Source organism: Fusarium mangiferae (genome assembly GCF_900044065.1).
Source record: "Fusarium mangiferae strain MRC7560 genome assembly, contig: FMAN_scaffold012, whole genome shotgun sequence".
Classification (NCBI taxonomy): Eukaryota; Fungi; Ascomycota; class Sordariomycetes; order Hypocreales; family Nectriaceae; genus Fusarium; species Fusarium mangiferae.
The window spans coordinates 331,601-354,841 of NW_024573932.1; the positions used below are offsets into that span (position 1 = coordinate 331,601).

General features: G+C 48.1%; 11 protein-coding genes across 11 annotated transcripts; 6 read left to right on the top strand and 5 right to left on the bottom strand.

Moving 5' to 3' along the window:
* Positions 1-1,278: 1,278 nt before the first annotated feature.
* On the bottom strand, positions 1,279-3,523 carry FMAN_07860 (uncharacterized protein; the record flags this gene model as incomplete). The annotated part of the gene is made up of 2 exons (XM_041821265.1): positions 1,279-3,000; positions 3,053-3,523. The coding sequence occupies 2 exons, from the start codon at positions 3,521-3,523 to the stop codon at positions 1,279-1,281; spliced, it is 2,193 nt and encodes a 730-aa protein (XP_041687063.1).
* Positions 3,524-3,998: 475 nt separating this feature from the next.
* FMAN_07861 (uncharacterized protein) lies at positions 3,999-5,144 on the top strand (the record flags this gene model as incomplete). Its single annotated transcript, XM_041821266.1, has 1 exon — positions 3,999-5,144. The coding sequence occupies one exon, from the start codon at positions 3,999-4,001 to the stop codon at positions 5,142-5,144; it is 1,146 nt and encodes a 381-aa protein (XP_041687064.1).
* A 192-nt stretch (positions 5,145-5,336) lies between these two features.
* Positions 5,337-6,876, bottom strand: FMAN_07862 (uncharacterized protein; the record flags this gene model as incomplete). Its single annotated transcript, XM_041821269.1, has 2 exons — positions 5,337-6,056; positions 6,157-6,876. The coding sequence occupies 2 exons, from the start codon at positions 6,874-6,876 to the stop codon at positions 5,337-5,339; spliced, it is 1,440 nt and encodes a 479-aa protein (XP_041687065.1).
* Positions 6,877-7,696: 820 nt separating this feature from the next.
* FMAN_07863 (uncharacterized protein) lies at positions 7,697-8,497 on the top strand (the record flags this gene model as incomplete). Its single annotated transcript, XM_041821270.1, has 3 exons — positions 7,697-7,821; positions 7,876-8,018; positions 8,070-8,497. 3 exons carry the CDS (start codon positions 7,697-7,699, stop codon positions 8,495-8,497), a joined length of 696 nt encoding a protein of 231 aa, XP_041687066.1.
* A 527-nt stretch (positions 8,498-9,024) lies between these two features.
* Positions 9,025-9,171, top strand: FMAN_07864 (uncharacterized protein; the record flags this gene model as incomplete). The annotated part of the gene is made up of 1 exon (XM_041821271.1): positions 9,025-9,171. One exon carries the CDS (start codon positions 9,025-9,027, stop codon positions 9,169-9,171), a length of 147 nt encoding a protein of 48 aa, XP_041687067.1.
* A 638-nt stretch (positions 9,172-9,809) lies between these two features.
* On the top strand, positions 9,810-10,622 carry FMAN_07865 (uncharacterized protein; the record flags this gene model as incomplete). Its single annotated transcript, XM_041821272.1, has 2 exons — positions 9,810-10,179; positions 10,231-10,622. 2 exons carry the CDS (start codon positions 9,810-9,812, stop codon positions 10,620-10,622), a joined length of 762 nt encoding a protein of 253 aa, XP_041687068.1.
* A 1,080-nt stretch (positions 10,623-11,702) lies between these two features.
* On the bottom strand, positions 11,703-12,964 carry FMAN_07866 (related to Putative dioxygenase C576.01c; the record flags this gene model as incomplete). The annotated part of the gene is made up of 2 exons (XM_041821273.1): positions 11,703-12,736; positions 12,865-12,964. The coding sequence occupies 2 exons, from the start codon at positions 12,962-12,964 to the stop codon at positions 11,703-11,705; spliced, it is 1,134 nt and encodes a 377-aa protein (XP_041687069.1).
* An 890-nt stretch (positions 12,965-13,854) lies between these two features.
* FMAN_07867 (uncharacterized protein) lies at positions 13,855-14,409 on the top strand (the record flags this gene model as incomplete). The annotated part of the gene is made up of 1 exon (XM_041821274.1): positions 13,855-14,409. One exon carries the CDS (start codon positions 13,855-13,857, stop codon positions 14,407-14,409), a length of 555 nt encoding a protein of 184 aa, XP_041687070.1.
* A 911-nt stretch (positions 14,410-15,320) lies between these two features.
* Positions 15,321-16,625, top strand: FMAN_07868 (uncharacterized protein; the record flags this gene model as incomplete). Its single annotated transcript, XM_041821275.1, has 3 exons — positions 15,321-15,632; positions 15,680-16,406; positions 16,462-16,625. The coding sequence occupies 3 exons, from the start codon at positions 15,321-15,323 to the stop codon at positions 16,623-16,625; spliced, it is 1,203 nt and encodes a 400-aa protein (XP_041687071.1).
* Positions 16,626-16,933: 308 nt separating this feature from the next.
* On the bottom strand, positions 16,934-19,321 carry FMAN_07869 (uncharacterized protein; the record flags this gene model as incomplete). The annotated part of the gene is made up of 1 exon (XM_041821276.1): positions 16,934-19,321. The coding sequence occupies one exon, from the start codon at positions 19,319-19,321 to the stop codon at positions 16,934-16,936; it is 2,388 nt and encodes a 795-aa protein (XP_041687072.1).
* A 610-nt stretch (positions 19,322-19,931) lies between these two features.
* On the bottom strand, positions 19,932-22,346 carry FMAN_07870 (uncharacterized protein; the record flags this gene model as incomplete). The annotated part of the gene is made up of 1 exon (XM_041821277.1): positions 19,932-22,346. One exon carries the CDS (start codon positions 22,344-22,346, stop codon positions 19,932-19,934), a length of 2,415 nt encoding a protein of 804 aa, XP_041687073.1.
* Between the last annotated feature and the right edge of the window lie 895 nt (positions 22,347-23,241).

Consider the following 23,241-nt stretch of genomic DNA (forward strand, 5'->3'; position numbering starts at 1 on the left):
ATGGCCCGTATTGCATCATTACGAAGTTGGGTGCTACTATTCTGAAACTCTTTTTATGGAATGATGTAGACTTCATTGCCATACCCTGGGAATAAGGCGGCAGACTGATCCGTACAGGCGGATATTGTGTCAAGCGTCAAAACCACATGGTGCCAAGGGATGCCTTCGTATAGACCCCATTCTAGATATTCTGCACATGACTGACCGTGTTCTCGGCCCTGTGACAGCGGGTCGTCGCCCTGATGAGGCTCAGCAGCTGGGAACTCAGCTACTAGTCCTCGTTTGACTCGATACAATTGTCTATACGATCAGCTGCACTCCCTTGACAAACAATGAGGTCGTTGCCGTTAGCCGGGGACCCCCTGACCCGTCACGATACTTGAGGTCCAGAAGGTCGAACCCTTGCAGAGCTAGACGTTCCGGTTGCCGTAATACGAAGCTGGGGTATTAGCAACGCTGTGAATAGGAGTGTAGCTTTTGCACTACACTTGCACTATTTGTTCGAGACCCTGAATAGCTTGGGACCTTGCGAAACGTAATAGACGAATGTGCCGGTGTTGGGGCGTGGAGGATCGTTCCTGGATATGTGAATATCGACGTTGCAACTTTGATGGAGTTAAGGCTGTTGAGATCTAACTAAAGGATCCAGGAACGCTTTGTTCCTGGCAGTAGATCATGCACTAGATATATTCTTAATTGCTCGTATTCTACATCGCATCTTCTTTGTACGCCTGAATGTTGATAATGATGTGTGACAGATGCCACTGGTCATCAAGCCAAGGGATGTGATGCTTCGGGCAGTCCTACATAGGATCTTACAAAGTCCACAGTCGAGTGCCGGTTTTCCGCATGTTAAAAAAAAACAAATGTTTCTATTCCGAATAGAGACAGACCCTCCCATTCAATAGTGCGTGTGGTGGGAGATGGGTATGTGAATTGCGGAATGTCACCAGCGACGGTTCATTGTACAGCTCGTAAAAGCAACCAACTAGGGACTTTAAGGGTCGATATCACGGAAGTATTTGCTTTTGATAAACCAATCTATCGTTAACAGTCTCTAAAATCTCTGCGAAACGTAACTATTGTAACCTCTTATCGAACATGGGAATGCATCGCATGGAACGGCCGGAACTCGGCAGGTTGAGTGAGCTCGTCTTCACGAGCGTATGTAAGGAATGCAAAGAACAAACAGGCAATCATTGCTCTCGTATACTCAGTGTCTCAAGTCCGAATGAGCAAGTTTGCTCACCATTGTCCACTCAAGGAATCTACTGTGGTCTACAGGAAGTCCCAATTCCATGTTTCATCTAGATCCATCAAGGCATCCCAATCCACCCCATCAGCGGTTCCATCAGAGGATGAGTTTCCGAAATTTTGGCCTTGAGCAAAGTTCATATCGCCTCCTGCTTCAACCCATGAAGGAAGATCATCAGTGGCTGTACCCAGACTCGTTGACAGACGTTCCACGGAGAGAGCCCCATTGTCTGCTGGTGGAGATATATGTAGAGACGAGTCAAATGTCGAAGTATCAATTAAAGGATGATTAACAGGGATCTTGTTTGACAGGTTTTCAGCGTTGTTGAGCATCTGCTGGACATTAGAGTTCACGCGGTCTCCCTTCTCTCGGGTATGTTGGGCATTTGCTCCTTGACGCTTGAGCTCCTTTTCACGATGCTGTTCAGCTTCCGAGAACAGCTGCATGAGAGACCTCCACAGTGATCCAGTCTTCATTTCTTCTGTGACCTCTTCTTTCAAAGCTGTAGTCGCGCCCCATGCTTCTTCTAGTTCTCGTGTCCAAGGGAGTCGAGATGCTTGACGAAGGTAGACACCCATTGCATGCCAAGGCACTTGTCCTTGTAACTGCCAGCGCCATTTTATCCACGCAGGCTCTGATTTGAGAGACTGGACCGCTTTGATCACTGTGATAGACGGGTTCAATAGCTCATCTGCTGCAGGGAGAGTCTTGGATCGTCGTCGAATAACTAGTTCAACTTTGGCAAAGAACAGAGTTGTCATCGTCCTGATGAAGGAGTCCCATGGTTGGTTGGGCCGTAGATGCTGGAAGTAAGTCTTCTCGACCTTTTGTCTCAGGGCGTTGAAGAGGCCGAGGCGGGTTTCAAGAGAGTCGGTTGTATCGGCGCGGATGGCTTGTGTGAGATACCACAGCTCGCAGCGGATGAGACAGAGTGTCACGCCTGTTGACCCTTGATTAGGATTTGGGATCTGAGTGGTCCGGCTGTCTAGATCGATATCGTTTGAGTTTGTAGGGAGACCTGTGCTAAATGATGCTGGGGTGATCGACAGGTCTTGAGCGTCAGCCCGTCGACTACTAGAATCGATGAAGCAGATGTGCCACCAGAGCCGACGTCGGATCTCCCTCTCGAGCTGATTGTACTGATATGGCTCTCCCTCGCGATGAAGTCCTACTGACTTTGCTAGCCTGAGGAGCAAACCTGTCAATGGCCATACCTTATCTTGAGCCCCAATGTTTGGTAGCAGCGATAAGTATATGACCAGGGCTTGAAGGACAGTGATGTCTTTTGCAGTCAGAAAGTTGGCACGAGCAAGTGCCTGTTCAGTACCGAATTGATACCGCTGCAGCAGTTGTTCTCTAGATGTGTTGAAGTTCAACGAGACTGTCTCTTCGTCCATAGACGCAATGGCCGCTAAGCATATCGCAAACAACAGGGCTTCTACATTGGGACCCCAAGAGCTAAAGCTGCCCTTTAATTGTTTGACAATATTTTCAATTGTTGGAGTATGAAGGACCTTGATGAAAGGGTCAACATTCTCGATATATGTCTGCCATATGAAGAGCATCTGAGATGGCATGGGGTTGAGCCCATCTAACGCTTTGGCGAAGTCTGCGCTGCCAAAGACAAAGCCAAGATGGCTTAGAGGAGCCGGAGCCCCGTTAGTGGTAGGTTCTTTCATGATCGAGTTACTTGACGATTCAGAGGTATCTGCAACGTCGTGTACAGCTTGTAGTATATTGTCGACCTGTCACTTGTTAGGTAGTGTTTAGATCATCGCTAGGGTGTTGGGTACCAACCTCGCTGCAAAATACTGTCCAAAAGCGGTTTCCAACGTGAAGAGTACCGTCCTTGTCAATAACAAGCCTCCCAAAGTCCTCATCAAACTCCGAAGTCTGATGATCTAGACTGCCAGATGACGTAGCCCAAGAAGACTCTGTAGGCTCCTTATCCACTGTTATCTGACCCATAGTCTTGGCCCCATTTTCATCCTCAACCTGCGCCGCGAGTTCAGTAACGACTGACTCGAGACGACGAAGGCGACTGAGCAATTCAGATTGTTTCTGAGCTGGAGTCTTGGCATCGCGAGTTCGTCTTGGTATACGACCTGTCACGGGGAAATGACAGTCGATGTTGGTTTTTATACAGTTATTGCATGGGTCTTTTCTGTCGCAGCGGATCTTGCGGCGACGACAGGTTACACAGCTCCAGATTTTGAGGCTGGGTGTGACCTCATGATGGGATGTTGATGTTGATACGGATCGGTCCATCGGGGGTTATAAGCTCCGATAGAGACACAGAGGTATAGGGTGGTGACGGGTAACGGGTAGATATTTGGATAACAGGAGACGGAAACAATGAATTCGAGGTAATTAAGGTTCAATTGATAGAATTGATTGCATATACTTTGCTCACTGAAGCTGTTGATGAGGGGAGCCGAAGGATCGGGGGATCGTCATCGTTCTCGGACACGGCGTTCGGTCGTGATCCCTGTCACCGGAGCATACACCACTGAGTGCGAGGGACGGAGAGCACTAACAGAGATACAAAGATTTACAAGTGGTTTGTAGCTGAACAAATGTACCTCTAGGTAAACATTCTCAACACCAACATACGTCCATCACCGACACCGAGCATCTGTATGTTTGTATAAATGACACTCCAGTACTACATAGTAAAGATAATCGACTAAAATACTCTACTCTCCTTCGCCTCCATATAATTTGAACAGCATCACCAACCATCATGACAAAAACCGTAGTCATTCTAGGTGCAGGCTGGGCTGGTCTTCCACTCGCCCACAAGCTTCTCAAACACACCCTTCCCAAAGTTCCTGGCCTCAAAGTCATTCTTGTCTCCCCGAACAGTCATTTTTTCTGGAATGTTGCCGCGACTCGTGGAATAATACCGGACGCCATCCCAGATGAGCAGCTCTTTTTACCAATCAAGCCGGGCTTCGATCAATACCCCTCTGAGAACTTTGAGTTCCTCCTTGGGAAAGCAGATGGACTCGATGCAGCATCACGTACTGTTCATGTAGTCTCTAATGAGGATACCAGGCGCGAGATTACGTTTGATGAGCTGGTCATTGCGACAGGGTCTCGACTGGCTAGTGATCTTCCACTAAAGCCTGTTGGAACACATCAAGAGACCATCTCAGCATGGAAGCAATTGCAAACCCAAGTCGGAGGCTCAAAGTCAATAGTAATCGCGGGCGGTGGTGCTACTGGAACTGAAGTTGCTGGCGAGTTGGCCGCAAGATACGGCTCTTCCAAGAGCATCACCCTTGTTATTAGTGGTGAACAACCATTGGAAGGAGCCATTGATTCAGTTCGCGCATCAATCTCAAGGGATCTCGAGACCCTTGGGGTCAAACTAATCTACAATAAGCGCGTCACCGAAGCAAAGAAGAGTGAAAGGGGCCAAGGGACAGAAGTGCACTTGTCCAATGGAAGCACCCTCACAACAGATCTCTATCTACCTCTGTATGGCATCAAACTCAACACCTCATTTGTACCACCATCATTCTTAGACTCTGGAGGAAGCATGAAGCTTGATGAAAAGATGAGAGTCAGCGGGACAAAGAATATCTGGGGCATTGGCGACGTAGGCAACATTGACCCCAAACAATTGACCATCACGGACAATCAGATCATTCACTTGGCAACAGCTCTAGATGCGACTTTGACAGGGAAGGGGGATATCAAGCCGTATCAGCCTGCGACTAAGAAGATGATATTCGTGTCACTGGGTAAGAAGTATGCGACGGGTCAGATTGGGAACTGGAAGCTGTTCTCATTCATGGTATCGTATGTCAAGGGGAGGAAATTGTTTGTTGATACAGCTGAGGGTTACGTGGGAGGGAAGCACCTGAGGCATGCAGCCATGTAGTATTCTCTGATCCGCTTTCTTTGTACTCTATCCCATCTGTTCTAACCCCATTCATAGCAATATTTCATTCTGTCAATCTGTTTCGTGCCGTGGCCCCGTTCCTCGTATTCAGTACAGCACTTATCCAAGTCTAGCTAACGAAAGCATTAGTCTCAGAACTATTGAAACATAATATCCATCCACTGCATTCCCTTACAGACTGTATTTCCAACTCTCTGCTGTGTCAAAGTACGACAAGAAGAAGTTCGGACCTAGTGTATGAACAGTGTCATTGGTCCTCAGTCCTTCAACAAGTTCCTCAGAGCAACCTTTCTCAGGGGTTTCGCCGGAAAGTCTACTCTTGATCCAGTCCATCCATTTCATTTGGCTAGCCTGAATGGCAGAAAAGTGATCCATACCAGAGAAAGTGGCATGTTCCAAAGTTTCCTTACTGCCAGACTTCTTCACCAAATCGCAAGTGTCCTTGACAGCAGCGTCAATACCCCCGGGACGAACGACATGGTCATCTGCGCCGTTGATAACGAGCAACGGACCAGCGAAAGTCCTACGTCCCACAGCGACTCGATCAGCCCACTTCTTAGCAGTCGGATCTTTATACCAGCCCGACTTCGCGATATCGGTTGGAGTGAGATCCATTGTCACCAAGGCTAACACGGGGAAGCATCCCTTGATCTTGGCAATCACGTTGTGCCAGCGATCGTAGCCTGTAGTAGTGAAACCTGTGTAGTTGTACTTGGGGTAGATCTTAGAGATTGAGTCGATGACCGCGGATTGCGCAAGCAGGCCGGGTGATGCGATCGAGTTCTCGGTCCAGTAGGCATAGTCATCGAGGATTCTAGTCACTGGAGCTATTGAGACTGTGCCTTTGTATCCTTTGAGAGGCTTCTTGGCTTGCCTTTCTGCGAAAGCCCACTGGAGAAAGCACTCAGCGTCAGTACTTTGACGGTAGAAGACCATGCCCATAAAGCAATTGAGCATAAGGAATACGCTGCACGGAGGGAAATTAACTTACAGATGCTCCACCGCCTTGAGAGTGGCCCATAGCGACAAAAGGACCCTCAGAACTAAGAAGATCTGGGAACGCTGACCTAGCTGCTCTTACAGCAAAAGCAACGTCGTTCGCGTGAGCCGGCGCTGTGACCCAAGAATGAGGAATGTTGTCTCCATTAGGCAGCTCAGATACACCAAGACCAGCATAGTCGGGCGCAACAACTGCAATGCCCTGAAGTGCCAGAGCAAAAGGAACTTGGAAGTGGTACTGCAAAGCTCTGTAACTACTAGGTGCACAGGGCTTGAAGGTCCCAGTTGTCCCATGAGCCCAAGCAACCATCGGCAGACCCTTCTTAGCTGAGCCTGGGCCAGTTGGGAACGCAGTATAAGGCCAGAGGACATAAGCTGAAGCGGGAATGACCTTTCCATCAAGGTCCTCAGTGGTGTAGATAATTCGCGACATGGTCAGACCGCTGGGGACGACGTAGTTATCCAGGTCAGTGACATCCTCTGTCTTGAGTGCAACACCAGGAGATAGCTTGCTAGAGAAGTTTGAAGGGGTCTTGTAGAAGGAGAATGTTGGGTCAGACTGTTGCTCTGAGATCCAGGAGGATGCGTTGAGGGCCAGGGCCTGGCATGTCTTGTCACAGGTGGTAGTGTCTGGGAAGGGATTCTGTGCTACAGCGGAGGACGTAGAGAAAATAAGAAGAGCAACTGCGCTCTTAAGGCTGAATTTAAACATTGTGTTAAGATGTATGATATGTTAGACTGCCTCGTCGTCGTTCGTGAGGGGATGATCTAGGTTATATAGAAGATCGCTATGTCGTGATCACTCGACTTCACAAACAACTTATCACGATGCCACCCTACAATGACAATTGAATATTTACAAAGTGACATCCAAAAAGGCTGTAAGACCATCAATTTGGAATTGATGGTGCTATTGGGGTCCCGAACCCAAGCGGTTAGTTCGAATACGATCGAGAGCAAGGCTATCAGCCCGCCGGTAGGTCACGTAGTATCTCAAGATTTGTAATAATTAACTACATAATCTATGGGTATAATCTGCAGTATAATGCACTTACATCTCACAGTCACTTACGTATCCGCCGTTGCGTCGCTTCTTAGCCGGTACGCTCGAATACGCCGGAATACGCCAGCCATACCCACGACGTACGCCAACCAAATCCACCGCGGCAATATCTTTGATCGAGAAAGTAGTCTTTCGGAAGTTTGGCGCTTACGCCAAGATCAACCTTAATTTAACAAGATTGAGTCAGCTAATGATCTTCAAGTTAGCTGCGTATAAGCGGATAGGGCTGGTGGTGTCCGACTACGGAGGACCCTGATACGCCATGGCAAGGCTGGTGGTTAACGCAGAATCAAAGTATCTATATTTGAGTGCTTGAATATTTTGAGTATATAAACTAGTTGATGCTCTTGTTGAAGTTGATCCGATCAAGCAACAATCGCTCAACATCCTCACACATCCTACTCCCAATAACACAACAACCTTCGCATCTTCGCATTCGCTGAACAATCCTAATCGCAATATCATCAAAATGTTCTCCAACGCCATTATCTACGCTACTGCTGCTCTCTTGGCATGCTCGTCCTTCGTGGCTGCAGCTCCTCAGGGCAAGACCTCAGAGGTCAGCTTGACTACCAAGCTGCGACTCGCCGACACGTGGGCCATGAACTCTGAACTCTCGAGCTACAGTAGTCCTAACTTATATATTAGCTTTGTTGATCGCTACAGTCTTCTTCCTGATGACAAGGATTTCCTCTTCAACTTCAACAGCACCCCAAGCGCTATAGCCAACAGCCAGACTTTCCCTGCTCTTACAGGCTCTGGCCTCAGTCTGGCTTCCGCTCAAATCCCAGGTATATACTCACCCTTCTCACTCTTGAACATTGCATGCTAATTGTATTCAGGCTGCTCTATGATCATGCTTCACACTCACCCCCGAGCCTCTGAGCTCTTTGCCGTCATGTCCGGCCGCGTCTACACCGAAGCTGTTCCTGAAGCCGGCGTCCTCGACGCCGAAGGAAAGCCTCGCGTCATCCGCAATGAAATCAGCGCTGGCCAAGCCACCATCTTCTACCAGGGAACTAAGCACTACCAAGTAAACCCCGACTGCGAGCCCGCCAGTGCCATCGCTGCATTCCCCTCCGAGGATATTGGCTTTGCTGGTGTTGCGCCTGGGCTGTTCTCCATCAAGGATGACGCTATCATTCGTCTTTTGGGAGAGGCTGTTGATGGTGAGGATATTGAGAAGATCAGGGCTTCTATTCCCATGGATATGGGCATCAAGGTTGATGAGTGTCTCGCCAAGTGCGGTAAGCAGAAGCGCCAGGCTTGAGGATGGGGCCTTAACTGCGGTTAACCTTTGAACTTCTGCTTGAGTATTTCTTTCTTTTACTATGTTTCAATTGCGAGATATAGAGTTTAAGGTAGTTAGATTAGTTGGGTATAGATTTCTCCTGGATCTCTTCTGCAATCATGATCCGAGTCCCTGATTGGCCTATGATCTGATCATGCCAGGTGAACACCGATCTTATCAGATCTGGCAACGTCATGATAATGTAATCTGAACGGGCATTCCTTGCTTTGGGGGTTTGGCTGCGCCCAGTCATGCCACCAATGGTAAACCCGGTGTGAGCACCAGCCCAGCCACATTCCTTCGCTTGGTAAAACAGTTAAATCCACCAGAAGTCTTGCTTTGACAGAATCCTATCCCCTAATAATTCCCGTGTACCAAGACCTCGATCTTAGCTCGAAAACCTACTCTAGTTTCATGACTGTGACACTTTAAAGACCCCGTATGTATCCGAAGAATAAGATGTTTCGTTGGAACGACCTGACATCAAATGGCTTTTAGGATCAGCAATGGCAAAGAAAGACAAGAAAGATCTGCCAAAGACAGCCCAGCAGGATAAAAAGGCAAGACAAGAGTTAAATACTGCATCATACAATGTCTGGACATTGATTCTGCAAGTGCTCTGCTGTGGCTTGATAACAGGGGGAGCAAGCTAGAAAAAGGGAACAAATTTATTAATTTGAGCCTTTTATTTCGCAAAAGACCGCGTTGCCAAAGATCCGGAGGTTAATTTGAGCCAAGGTCAACGCCATTCAAGACCCGGGCAAGGCATCGCTAGCCTCTTCCGCTACGTTATTCTGAACAATAACTATTCTAATAATGTTTTATATCCGTTCAATGACATTTTAACAGATCACCATTGGTCAGTGAAGTCTAAATTAACCCTGGTGAACTTTCGTGCACGATGTAACCACCAACAACATCTGCTCTCAATTGAAGCCAAGAAACCATGCACTTTCGCGACAAAACGATGAGCGGAACAATGAACCTCCCGTCATATCATATCAATGCATTTATGTCGCGCCGCTTTCTTCAGAGTCGGCTCAACTCTGCCCCGATTCTCCAGAGACGAAGCCGAAACCATCCCCAAAACTGACGCTGGGCTTTAACAAGACGGGTAGAACCGGACTCAGGCCAGCTAAAGGACATGCCACGCTAGGTCAGCTGGCCCACGCATCAATCACGAGTTTTCGCATTTGATACGATGAGTCAATTCGCTATTAGTGTTAAATAGAGGGAAATGTCTCGATCATGCGATTAAGTCATTGCTGATCATCATTGCGTCTCTAATACGATGGCACTACAAGGCCTAACTCGGAAGATACTGGCAACGTCACTCGTTGCTGTAGTCACTGCTGGCGGTGTCTATGGCTACTCGATCCAGAAACGCGTATCCAAAGTTGATCGGAATTTGATAACGCGGTTCAAGACCGTTCCAGAGAAATTCCAGAAGTCAAGATCTGTTAGCGAGGTTGTCAACGCGAAACAGCACATATACGACTCTGACTCTCGATACATCACGCTCGACATACCGCCTCAACATCGTGATGTATCTGATGAAGTTCTATTGGCAAAGTTCGTCAAAGGATATTTTGGAGGCGCTGTGATTAGACCGGAACGAGTTGCTCTTTCAACTCTTGGTATGACACTTGTCAACTTTTCAAGTGAGTCTTTCCTTTGCCTCAGTGCGATTGTTTTGTTAACGAAATAAATAGAATCAGGACCAGCCCCAAGAAAGCTGTGGTCTTGCACAGAACTTCCTGAAGTTTCATTACCTCCAGTCAACACCATCCTATATGGAGTCTTTCAAGTTCTTGAGACTGGGATTGGTGCTCAAGTTGCGCCAAACCGCACCGAGAGCCACATCGACTTTGGTTTTGGAAGTGACAGTGATGTGTTTGCTGGAGTCCACAGATTCGTGGTTGTGAGGACGAAGCAAGAGAGGAGTGAAGAGAAAGTGCAGATTCACTATGAGTCCATGACTTGCAACCCTATGCAGAACAAGCCTCTGAGGCCACGGATCTTGTTCAAATTTCATGAATTCTACGCAGACTTGTTGTTTAGGGATGCAATATCCGAGATCAAACAGTGGATGGGCCAGTCTTGATATGTTGGACGGCGGAAAGGATTATCTCTTCTCTATAACCTTGTTTTACTAGCATAAAGTACCATTGAGCCTATTGCTCGACTATGCAACCCATTGAACCTCTTCCACAAGTGCCCTGACCACAGAGGAAAGTCATGTTTGGGTCAGAGGGTCTTCGGCCTATCTGGTGGCGGCTCGAGAAAAGTACACTGTATTACGAGCCACGCCAGTAACATAACCAATCCTAGAACGAAGACCTGGCTCTTAAAAGGCGCAGGAGTACTTTCAAGGGTACCCCAAACGAAGAGAAGTGCCCCGTTCAAGAAGGAGAGAAATGACAAGACAGCTAAGTTACACTTAGCTGAAGCCAACTTCTCAATGGACTGCGAACCGTCGTAGTTAGGAAGAAAACGGCCACTAAAATGTGGCAGAGTCATCAGGAGGCTTAGATGTACCAAGGAAGCGTAGAAAAAGACTGTCACGAGGTCAGACATGTGAAAGGCTTCAGTGTCAAAAGTACTCACCTTTGGTAAAGTCTTCACTGTATATAGACAGCATGGCGCCCTTCGAGAATTCTAACTATGGAAGGTAGGTAATTGCAGTCCAGAAGGGTAAGCTTCAGGCTATAAATATACGTAACGAGACCTCGATACTGACAAGGTGTCATCCTTGGCAAGGCAAATAAGTCTGCCTATAGTAGCTTGACCTACGGTCTTCTTGCTGCGCCTTTTGTTGCTGTGCCTCTTTTTGCTGTGTCTTTTCTTACTATAAATATCTCTTCTTAAATCTATCTCAAGTGCCTAAAGAGATTATTTTCTTATTTTAATATAGATATATTTTTTATAAAAAATAATTAAATATTTTTTTTTAAAAGAAATATTAAATTTAATAACTATAAAGTAATATTTAATATTTAATAAACCTTTTTTTAATAATAAAAATATTTAATTATATATAAATTAAAAAACTTAATTTTTTAAAATTTAAAATCTATTTTTAATTTTATAAAAGATTTATTATAATAGAAAAGTTTATTATTAAATTCTAAAACTACCTTACTAAAAGCTTTCCTTCCTATCTCATCAAGTTACCATACATCGTTTAAGCACTAACTGCAACAGGCACTGGCCCTTCAGGCAGCTTACTACCAGCAATGTTACACTGTCGGAACAATCTAACCTCGTCTTCCGCAAAAGCACCAACCACTGAATGGATCACTCCTCGGTTGTGAAAGAGAACAAGATCTCCTTGCTCCCAATCATGAGGATAGACCTTTTCAGGAGCAATGCCAGGGCGCTGAAGTTCGTGGACTCGCTCCCGAACAGCAGTAAGATCACCGATCACCGTTCCGTCCGCGATGTGCAGCTTTCGCACGGCAGAGGGATGGACCTGGAGTGCTAAGCGGCCTGTGGCAGGGTTACGCCAGCACATAGGAAGGATCTGGATCTTATCCTCCTCAACAGGTGGAAGATCCTCGACAGGAATCTCTTTGCCTTCAGATACTAAGCCCAGACCATCGGAGCGGGACTTTGCACCACTCATCCAAACATATGGATGCGGAGCGTATTCAACCTTTGTGGTACGCACAAACTCCTTATCCTCAGGCGAAAGCCGGTCGTACATGGCGTAACCCGACACAAAGGCCGTAGTACCAAGCGGGACGGTCAACTCCTCATTGGATCCATCGTCATAGACGAGGGTCTGTTTGCGACCTCCTGGAACACGAACGGCGAGGAGTGAAGTCACCACTGGGGGAGCAAGGCCGTACAGAGCGGCGTCGATGTGCCATCTGTAGAACCTGGTGAAGTCCAGATCCTTCTCATCTGGGATAGTGGTGGCGTGGAATGTGCGATGGTGAGGATGTCGGAGCTGAATGTTCTTCAGTCCTTCGTACTCCTCGACAAAGCCATTTCCGATGACCTGCACCTGGGGTTGATGAGGGATGGTCTTGAGGTCAGGATGGAGGATTGAGCGCTTTGCGTCAATGGTCTTTCCATGGCCATAAGAGCCCGCAGCCTCGGGATCGAAGAGCTGGGTGATCTCATACTGGGCCTTGGGGGAAAGATGGTTCTGGTTCTTGAAGACGAGAACTTGGTGGGTGAAGAGTGCTTCACGGATTACGTCAAAGTCGGCATCTGGAAACAGTCAGCCTGGGCTCATTGTTGATGAGAGATGTGTCTTACCAGAGGAGGTTACCGATTTTACGGGTATTCTCCCACTATGATTGTTTCAATCATTCACGAATATGCTAATGATATCTTACCACTGATGTTTTCAACGTCAACGTTTGAGACGATGGCGCCAAAGTCAATGCTTGACTCGGCGGGGGTAGAGATGGGAGTGACTGTTATTTGAGAGGCCATTGCGGTGATCTGGTTTAAAGAATTCTTGTAGCAAGTCTTTGGCAAATACTGGTATTTAATCTGTTGCTCCAGCGAAGTCGAGGGGATTTCTTTGTCTTTTATATCGCTATCTGAGCTCCGTCGTCAGAGCGGGTCGCGGCGGTCGCCTATCTCTCTTATCTGCTCCGAGGATAAATCCGCTTTCGTTATCTCTCCGTACTCCGTAGCAAGTTACACAGTCGATAGTAATCTTATCACCGAGTTTGCTTATCATAGGACTTCTATTGTGCTTCTCCGATCTTAGAATGATGTGGCAAACAATTGAGGTTCTGTAAATTCCGTTGATATCTCAACGAGATAGAACAAGGTCGCCCGCCAGAAAGAAAGCGCTTTCGCACATGCATACAAGCTGAACAAATGTATCTCGTTGGCCGCACATTTGATGCAATGATCAAGCTCATGAAGTTGAATTTCACCAGTCGCTCAGACGGTAATCGCCGTGATCATGGATATTATAAAGGTGTTCTTTCTTTCTGCATTAAGTGCTTTAAAATTACGAACAATAAAGAAGTAATCTTGAATATACGTCTTCTTTCAATGCATACCTTGCATGAGAACTCTGGAGCATGAAAGAATAACATACCTGTTGAGCAACTGAACATACTGTCGGGCTCTTTTTTCTTTGTGGTACTGGATTCAGGTTCAACCACCAATCCTTTGAACAGAGGCAAATTAAATAGGTTAGCTGCGTGATGAAGGTCGTGATCTCTCAGTGACTGGCTGAAAGTGGCATATGTGCGTAAGTAATTCAATAGCCCAGAGATTAGTATAAGATAACCATATAAAAATCGTGATCTTTTTGAATTCTGAAAGGCGACCATCGTCGAGAAATAACTACAAGGTCCTACACCATGTCTTCTTCAGTAGCAGAACGCAGACAGCCTAATGCCTTCACCAGCTTTCCCAAGCTACCACCAGAACTGCGACTCATGATATGGGAACTGGCTCTTGATCGACCTCACCATACAGTCCACGTGTACCCTTTCGAAGATGACACTGGCCCTAGACCGATTAGTAGGCTGACACTTAATTTCATCCTCGAGAGAGAGTATGATTTGTGCATGAGGCATAAAGGTGACATGGTAAGTGAGCACCATGAAAGAGGAAGAGATAGGGGCATGTGGAGGGCATGTACAGAGTCCAGACAAGTCATGAAAAAGAGCACCAGGGGACCAATCGAATCATATTTCGATAATCCCCTCACAGCTCGACTAACCAGTATCTTGAATGCGGACATCATACATCTCGTGCGTATCCCATACCCCCTGGACGAAATCGTGACCATGGGCGTCAACCCTGGCGGGTGGAAGAATGACGCTCCGGGACAGGGAAACCAGCATGTGCGCTATCTCATCCCGGACGGGTATCGTACTAGATTCCACATTGCTGCCTGCGAGTACGTATAGGAGTATGACAGATGGTATGAGGTTAGAGAACGGCGGGGGACTTGGGCGTGTTGGAGGGCATATTTTGAGTCAGGAGCAGTAAATACAAGTAAGTAGACGAGCCCGAAATGACATATCGCTTGGCAGAATACATGGGTCATGTCGCACATTGCACTGTTGAGACAGTAAAACCGAGCTTGAAATATAAAGTGTTTTGTAGCTCTCTACCCTACTAGGTAATGTACCAGCTATTCGCTCCAGATGAAGGGCTCAATTCCGCTGCTGTAGAGATGCGGCTTATCCCGAGATGGGAGCTGGAACACACAGTGACCATATTCGGAGGCTCGTTTCAATTACCACTGAAACGCCCAAGCTCTCTAAACAGATAAGATAGGATAGTGAGTCCCATCGGATAATAAACTCGAGCTGTCAGAAGATAAATCTGATCTGATTGTGACTAACAATCCCGAAGCCACATCAACGGCAATTGTCCGTCCAAGCAATGGCGCAATCGCAACCTCCATCCCCTTTAGGAAATTCCAAGGGCTAATCAACACCGCGATTATCTCTCTTGAACCTAGAAACCGTGTAAGCCTCAATTGGCACCACCTCAATTAACAAAATCCCCAGATTCGTAGCACTCGCAAATAACGTCATCCCCAATTCGAGGTCCTGATTGGCTAGTTTCGCCGTTGACATGCTTAGCCTGTTTCGTTGATGGTGGGAGTACGACTCCGTGATATTGCAGCTCGAGCACGCAATACACCAACAAAGGCGTCATTACACTGCGGGGGCCGGTAACGGATGGTACCTGGGGAAAAGGGTATATATAAGATGATTGCCGAGGATAGCATTTGATGTCAATTAACTCACTACTCAAATTGGAATTGCTGTCTTGTCTTTATAGCGTCCTCTTACATCAATTACATACAATGGCTCCAGGTGCTCTCATCGACGAGTCTTCTCAGACTCCTCTCCCCCAAGTCAAGAACGCAGATGCCCCTCGTTCAATCTTCCCCGATGGCATCCGTACCTCGGGTCAACATCCTCCTCTTTATGACGCATTAAAGCCATACTCTGAATTCCCAAAGGAGATCACAGGCCCTACGCTGTGGAAGAAGGAGGACTATGAGAACTCACCTGAGCGATGGACTCATCCTTTCACCGATGAGGAGATTCAAGAGTTGAGCGATACCGCTGATGCCTTCATTGCCAGTGGCACTCCCCTCACTGGTATCTCCAAGGTATGATGGCAGTATCACAAGACAGTTTTCAAAACTAACATGTTCAGTCAAACTTCCCTCTCCCAAAGTTGGGTAAAGTCCTTGAGATTCTTCGAGAAGACCTTCTCAACGGCAAGGGTTTCATTCTTTTCAAACGCTTCCCAGCTGGAGAATGGGGTCCTCTTAAGAACGCAGTAGCCTACATGGGTCTCGGTACATACATCGGTTACTTTGTCTCCCAAAACGGCCTGGGCCATGTCCTCGGCCACGTCAAGGATGTTGGTGATGACGCTACACAAATCGACCGCGTTCGTATCTACCGCACAACAGCTCGTCAGTACTTTCATGCCGATGACTCTGATATCGTCGGTCTTCTCTGTGTCCACCGTGCCAAGGAAGGTGGCGAGAGTGATATTGTCAGCATTCACAATGTCTGGAACGATCTTCAGAAGAACAACCCCGATGTTGCTGAGCTTCTGACACAACCAATCTGGTACTTTGACCGCAAGGGCGAGACATCAGTTGGTGAGGAGGAATGGATCCGAAACCCCATCTTCTACATCGAGAACGGTGGCCAGGGTCGAGTTTACTGCAAGTGGGATCCCTACTTTGTGAGATCTCTCACAAGATTCTCCGACAAGGGTCTTATTCCTGCTCTGAGTGAGGAGCAGAAGCATGCTATGACTGTGCTGGAGGAGACTTGCCAGAAGTTGGCTTTGCATATGATTCTTGAGGTTGGAGATATTCAGTTCGTTAGCAACACACATCTCCTCCATGCACGAACAGCATACACAGGTAAGATACCCCATTCAACAATCATGCCAGGTATGTGAGTACTGACATCTTATAGATCATCTTCCTCCCGTTCCTCGAAGACATCTTCTTCGACTATGGCTCTCTACTCCCGAGACTGAAGGCGGATGGGCCCTTCCTTTCCATGATAGCAAGGAGAAGAAGAGAGGAGGTATTCAGGTCAACAACACTGCACCAAGATGCCCTCTAGATGCAGAGTAAAAGTACTTTTTGATATATTAGCGATCATCATTTCACAAGAATTAGCATATAAGAATAATAACAGTTAAAGACAATGATGCCCGTGAGAATGTGATTACTCTATGCCTCTCTCCCCTACCTTGTTCAAGTCTTGATTTGTTTGCTTGATATTTCTGCGGGATATGAGGCTCATCGAACCAAGTTCAAAACACATCGTTCTTATCAACCAGTATTCGTTTGTCTATGTGCAAAGACATCCCATTTAATTCATTATCAACTCTATTCCAATCTAAACCGTTGAGGTTACATGAAGATCTATGCTTTACCCTCTAAAGCAACCACGTCAAAGGCCTCATGAAAAAAGCGATCAAAAGAACAATAACAACTGGCAAGTACGCAATCATTTTAGACCAGTCAACATCCTCTATCAAGTCCTCCACACCTGGAGAAACCAAGTTGAAAGGGAATTGGGGAGGATACAGCTTCCTTCGTCGTCGTCCCGTCTCAAGAAGATGCTGGGCTTCATTCTCGATAGCCACGATAATGCTGTGGTACCCAGCCAAACTGCTACGCACGTATAGCGTCTGACGAGGCTTGTCATACGTCCATTCCACGTTCGTTCCGTGGACACGTAGCTTGTGTGCGTCGTAGTGATACCCCGGGATGAAGATCTCAGTGAGGTGAGCCTTCTCATCGGCAGGTTCTTTGTTCGCTGTGCTGGTCCACTCATATTCGAAGCGCAGTGATTTATGGTTCCAGTTGGACCTTTTGGGAATACCGGCTGTCTTCACAGCATATGGTCTGATGATCACGTCGAGGATACGACCACCTTTGTAGAGCTCGTCATGCTCGTGGAGATGATTCCGGTAGTCAGGTCGTACGGGGCCATTCTCGCTGACCTCGTCGCCATTGATGACAGAGAAATCCTCATTGTTCCACCCGTCACCGTACTCAACTCTGTTATTTGGGTTGTAGTTCCACAGTGTGTAGTTGAGCTTGTTGTCCTCCATGGCGGAGATCAAGCCGTTCATCAAATGGCGTTGCGTGTCGTAGCACCCCGTGCGGAAAGCTTCTGCCTTGTTGATGTCGTACGAGAGACCAATCTCGCCAATGACCATGGGAACTTTACCCAAGGATTTCTTCCCATAGTTGACGATGTTGCCCAGCTGCCTTCTGTAGTTGTGTCGAAGTCCCGCGACGCCAAAGTAGAGCGCGTTGAGGACAAACGTGCCTCGCGTGAGACCTTGGACATTGACGCTCATCCACGAATGACTCTTGTTAAAAAGGACATTGAGATCGTAGAAATGAGGCGCATACACAAAGTTCTGTGGGCGTGGAGCCTTGATCACTTCCTTCTCGGCATACTTCTGCTGAAGCCATTTCTTGTTATCAGGATCCTGCGTCGGCCAAGGCGGAATGAACTCATTGGGGATCGGTTCAATGAAGCTAAACTGCTTCGCCTTCTTGCGCGACACACGCTCTGTAAACTTCTGTAGAAAAGGCGCATAGCAGTCGTTGTACCACTCAATAGGCTTTCCCTCACGACCTGGTCGGTGATCAACTTCAAAGTAATCATCGTCGCGAATGCGTGCTGTCTTCTTCTTTTCGTCCCACTCCCAGACGCCATGGGCGCGCCACAGGCATTCACCCATTCCCCGACCGTGGCCGATAGGTTGGTCTTTGAGGGACAACCATGCAGAGCGACCTTTGGGGTCAATACGAGACTTATGGGATACACGAGTTGGCCATGGCCATGATTTGACATAATAATCGACATCTTGGGTATAGCCACTTCCAAGGGCGAGAGCTTGTGCGAGGGACGGGCAGTGGCCGATGTGTAAGTCGGTGTCGTAGTTCCAGAAGTGAAAATGATGAAGGTTGACGAGGCCGCGATGGGGTTCATTCATAGGTTCAAAGCCAATGCATGCTTCGAGATGACTGACTTCATCTGCGAGGCGACCGAAGGCTTCGACGCAGGCGTCTTGGAGGAATTGTTGTGCTGATACTTCATCGCCGGCGTCCTTTTTGCGACGACATTTGAGATTGGGAGCTAAAGCATCACCAGCCCAAAAGAGAGTAGCCATTGTCGACGCAGCGAGCTTCTGGTAACCTGAAGGCCACAAGAATGGACCACCTGGTTCTTTTGGATTTGGTGGCTCACTCGCCCGTTTCTTCTCATCTTGACTGTGGACGTAGGCAGCGCCTGTGTCGGTGAAGGCCTCGATATCGAGACCTACAACTTCAAACGTCCAGCCAGGTGCACCGCTTCCACCACTGTACCGACTCCAAACATCTTGATGCGCACAAACAAAGCACTTAATACCATACTCAGGCATGAGCTCAATTAATTGGCGCAGGTAGTCGATATACTCTGTATCCAGGTCCTCGGGGTCTGGTCCAGCATGGCCAATTGACTCCCAGGTAACGAGCAATCTCACAAAGGGCGCACCCCAAGCCTGCAGACGGCGAAAGTGCAGCGGCGCATCTTCCAATGGAAAAGGTCTTCCCACAAAAGTGACGATGCGATGGTTCTCATAGAAGCCATGATCCAGGTGCGACAGGCCGTTTGGCTCGGTGGGTAGTTTAGAAGCACCCGAGATGTTTAGGCCGCGAAGGGAGAGCACGCGGTTGTAGTTGTCGACGAAGTACTCGTCCTTGATACGAATTGGGCCGCCCAATGCAGCGTCCGAGAGGTCAGCTGCTGCGTGGATGGACATCTTGGGTGTGGGCGAGCGTTTGAAGCGGAGGACACGGTCGGGACACGCAAGCTGAAGAGGCAACTGGAGGTACAGTACAGGCAGCACACCTGAGCTCTAAAGTACTCCACTGTGATGCTTGGCTTCCCTATTCTTAGCGGTGTGGCACCAGTATCACCGTAATTGACATGGATCATTTGATGGGTGCGCCAGAACAATGATCAGTAGAAACTGTAAAACGAGGACAGTAGGGTGGGTTTATATGCTGTGTGATCTCTTCACACGTTGACATTGGAATCACTGTACATTTTTGGCGTGGTGGGAAACATTGATTGTAAACACCATTGTGGCCATGACCTCACTAACTGCGTTGTTGGATGGGCATCATTAAAATATTGAGGGACTTCAACAATTTCTTCGGACGTCTCGGCGGGACATCATACAAGCTTTACACAATCGCAAACTCAATGTATAATGTAAAAATGAAGGTCATGTCTTCGTAAATTAAAATGTTGTTTTGCAACACTAAATATCCAACGCTATGCGCTCATATTCAAATGTGCTTCCATTGCTTCAATGCCATACGCTAACAATGCACCAGAACCCATCCAGAAGAAATAGAGAAAAGCATCTAATTTTCCTGTCTGTCCCTCCTATTCACCATCGCATAACTCATTCTGCGCGCCGCCCTGTCTCCCCAATTCATCACCGAAAGGCCCGGGGACCGTCCTGTGGCCATAGCCTTTTCCTGGCTCACGTCACCCTCAACGCCAAAAGAGTAAGTCCTCTCGCCAGTTCGATCGGACACAATTCCGAATCCGATCTTGCTACTCTTGACGTCAGCTTCCCTCTCCCATCGAAGCTTGTCAAGACTGGAAGCTCTCGTGGCTGCGAGAATGGCAGAGAAGCTTAGGCTTCGCATCATGGCATCCTCTTCCATGGCGTTGACGCCAGACGCCACCGCAAGAATGGTGATTCCCATGGATAACGCATACACTGCCCATAATTGCGCATAATTATAGAAGAAGCAGTTTCTATTCTGCCATCTGACGCAGGGGTAATCCAAGTCTGGACCACTATCGAATCGTCCTGAGTATTTCGACGGGTCAGCTGCCCAAGACACTGCAGACATTTGCGGATCGGACAGGAATGATACGAGAATTTCCTCGTAGAACTTTTGCACCTCGAGGGGGAAGTTCGCGACTGGCAAGTAATTGAGACGATCAAGCAATCTCGTCTGGAGAATCTCGCTGTTAACGTTGAAGTTGGGCATTGTAGTGGTACCATTCAAAATGGCTCGTAGCTGACTTCCCACGGCGTGGTAAGCGGCTGTCAAGCGATAATTCTTGGTGTCATTAGGAAAGACGTAGTTGTCCTCGGGCGTCGCCATGGTCCGGTCCTTCAGCCTCTTATCGGGATCCTTCTTATCGGGGATGAAGGTCGTATCTATGACTTTCTTGAGGAACTTACGCTCCTGGACATCGTGATACTGAACTCCGCCACTGTGATTGAACTGAACCTTGTACTTGGTTTGGTAGTGCTCACAGCCAAAAATGGTGGGGGTGTAGGCTTTGAACCAGTCGCCTTCTTGAGGCTTGTCGGGCTGGGGCTTGGTTCTGTCCTCAACATCAGCGTAACCGAACCAAAGGATGGGCTCTGTACGGAAGGCAGCAAAGTTCCTCGGGTAAGGCGGTTTCGCCTTTGGTCGTCCACCAGCTTCTGCGACCATCTGGGGGTTCTCATAATCTCCTCGGTCCAGCATTGCATAGTATGTAAGGTTTCCCATGGGAGCGAGGACCGATGTGTCAAAAGGACACTCTGCGTCACCCAGCTTCTTCACTTCGGCTTTCACTCCCGAAGCCAAATCCGTACATTTGTATCCTGGACCAACGAACTCAATGGTATAAGAGCAGTTCCAGCCTTTGCCGCAGATTTCCGCAGGCGCTTTCGGGCGCATGATGGCTTGTTGGGTGTATGCTGTTTTTAAAGCGATGGTATTGAATTGACGACTCGATGCCGTGAAGTAGTCAAACTCCTCAGGCTTGTTCTTATCGGGTGTTTCTCCTGCCGGAGCAGTGGAATTCCACAAGGAGACGGAAGACTCAAAATAGCCATCAACTCTGACAGGGTCTCTCCAGTACACAGTCTCTTCATGTGTGAAATTGAGAGTGCGAACATTTTGACAGCGTGTGATTTCTTCCTTCCGTTGCGGTACGACAGTAAGGGTATAAGATGTAAAAATGACAATTAGAGGCGATGTCCAGATGAATATTGTCAGTGCCATTGCGAACTTGGCGTTTACCCAAGCTTCCCAATTGAGAAGGGCTGTCAGATCCTCGGAGGCCGCGAAAAGCGAGTCAAGAGTGGAGAGCGTAAGCATCTTGCGACGGATCATCATCAAGACGCGCTGTCGGAAAGCGAGCACCACGGCATTGAGAAAGCAGGCCTTGGAAAGGAATGCTAGCAGAGCGCCGTATCGAAACTTGCCCTGCTGGTCGTTGGCAAGTTGTCCGTGGAGTCCCCGATAGTAGAAATGGTGGCCCACGGCGAATGCGATCCCCGAGAAGACGAGGACGTACATGCTCCAGGATGGCTTCCATTCATGTATCCACCAATTTATCAATCTATTTCGAGGAGGCCCATTTGGAGGGACACCAGGAGGACCAGGCATACCAGGAGGACCTTGAGGCACATCGGGAGGACTGTTCCTTGGCAGCTCACTAGCCATCAAGAGCGAAGCGTTGCTGTCCTCCCTGTAATTCTGAGGTCGACCGGTACCCGGCGTGTGAGGATACGCCGGCTCCCATATTCCCAGCGGTGTCGAAGCGCCATAGTAGGTTGTATCGGTCGTGGTCTGACGCTGTAGATATGGTTGATGAGTTGCGCGCTGGGCAAAGGACGAGGTCGAGTAGTCGGGAGAGGTATACGGCGAGGTATTCTTCACGGACCCGATAGGCTTCCTAGCGATAGACGGACTCGTGGGCTCCCAATTCGATTGCGCCGGTAGTGAAGAGGGATCGTGATCAGGGTAATCCCTCAGCTCCATGGTGACGGAGAGGAGCTGGAACTCAACTGCAGCTGGAGCTGTAGGTAAATTGAGTTATGGTTTGGAGAGGCCCTAGCGGCCCGGTCAGTTCCCCGCAGTGCCCTGAGCTTAAAAGCGGGAGGAGGTCGGCCTTTGCTTGGCAACGAGTTGGGACTTTTATTCGCAGGTGATCGATTAGTATTGAATCTGAGAGGAGGATGAGAAGAAGAAAAAAGACCCTGAAGGGTTAAAAGAAGAGACCACGGCACTTCCCACCCATTCCCAGCCTTGTTGGATTCAGCACTAAACCCATCTCTGCAATGTCACCGTTCAGGACTGAGCTTTTTTGTTCTGTCGGGGTGACATGGCTGGGTTCCTGGTAGGGCTGGTATTTCGTTGATTGGCTTCCTGGGAGAGCAGCTGAGGGAGAGCAAAAAGCCACAGAGTCCAATGGTCTCACGCCAACGTGGTCTGGACTTTGGAAGAAGCTTGCGCTTGCTGACTGCTACTAAGCCCCCTGCCTCCGCCACTGCCAGTGTGTTTATAGCGAGAGCCCCAGGCTAAGGTGGTGCCCAAATTACATTATGGAGCCCACCTCAGACTACCTACCATGCGTCGAACCCGCTGGTGGGTGTCTTGGCGAAGGCCGATGCCGATGCGATCCAACGCTGGTCCATTGCATATTGGCTGATGCTGTTTCTGCATGTGAGACGGGACAAAGTATTTTTGCTGTACGTTACGTATGTGCCCTGCTTACTGTTACTGTTACTGTTACTGTTGCCGTCACTTCTTGGGGTTGAGTATACGAAGCCATGATTCAGAATCGTAAGAGGAATAAGCATACCTACCTAACTTAAAATGCTAGCCCCTAATTTGTTACCCGAAGCTCTTCCTGTACGGTCCGACGAACCGTCTT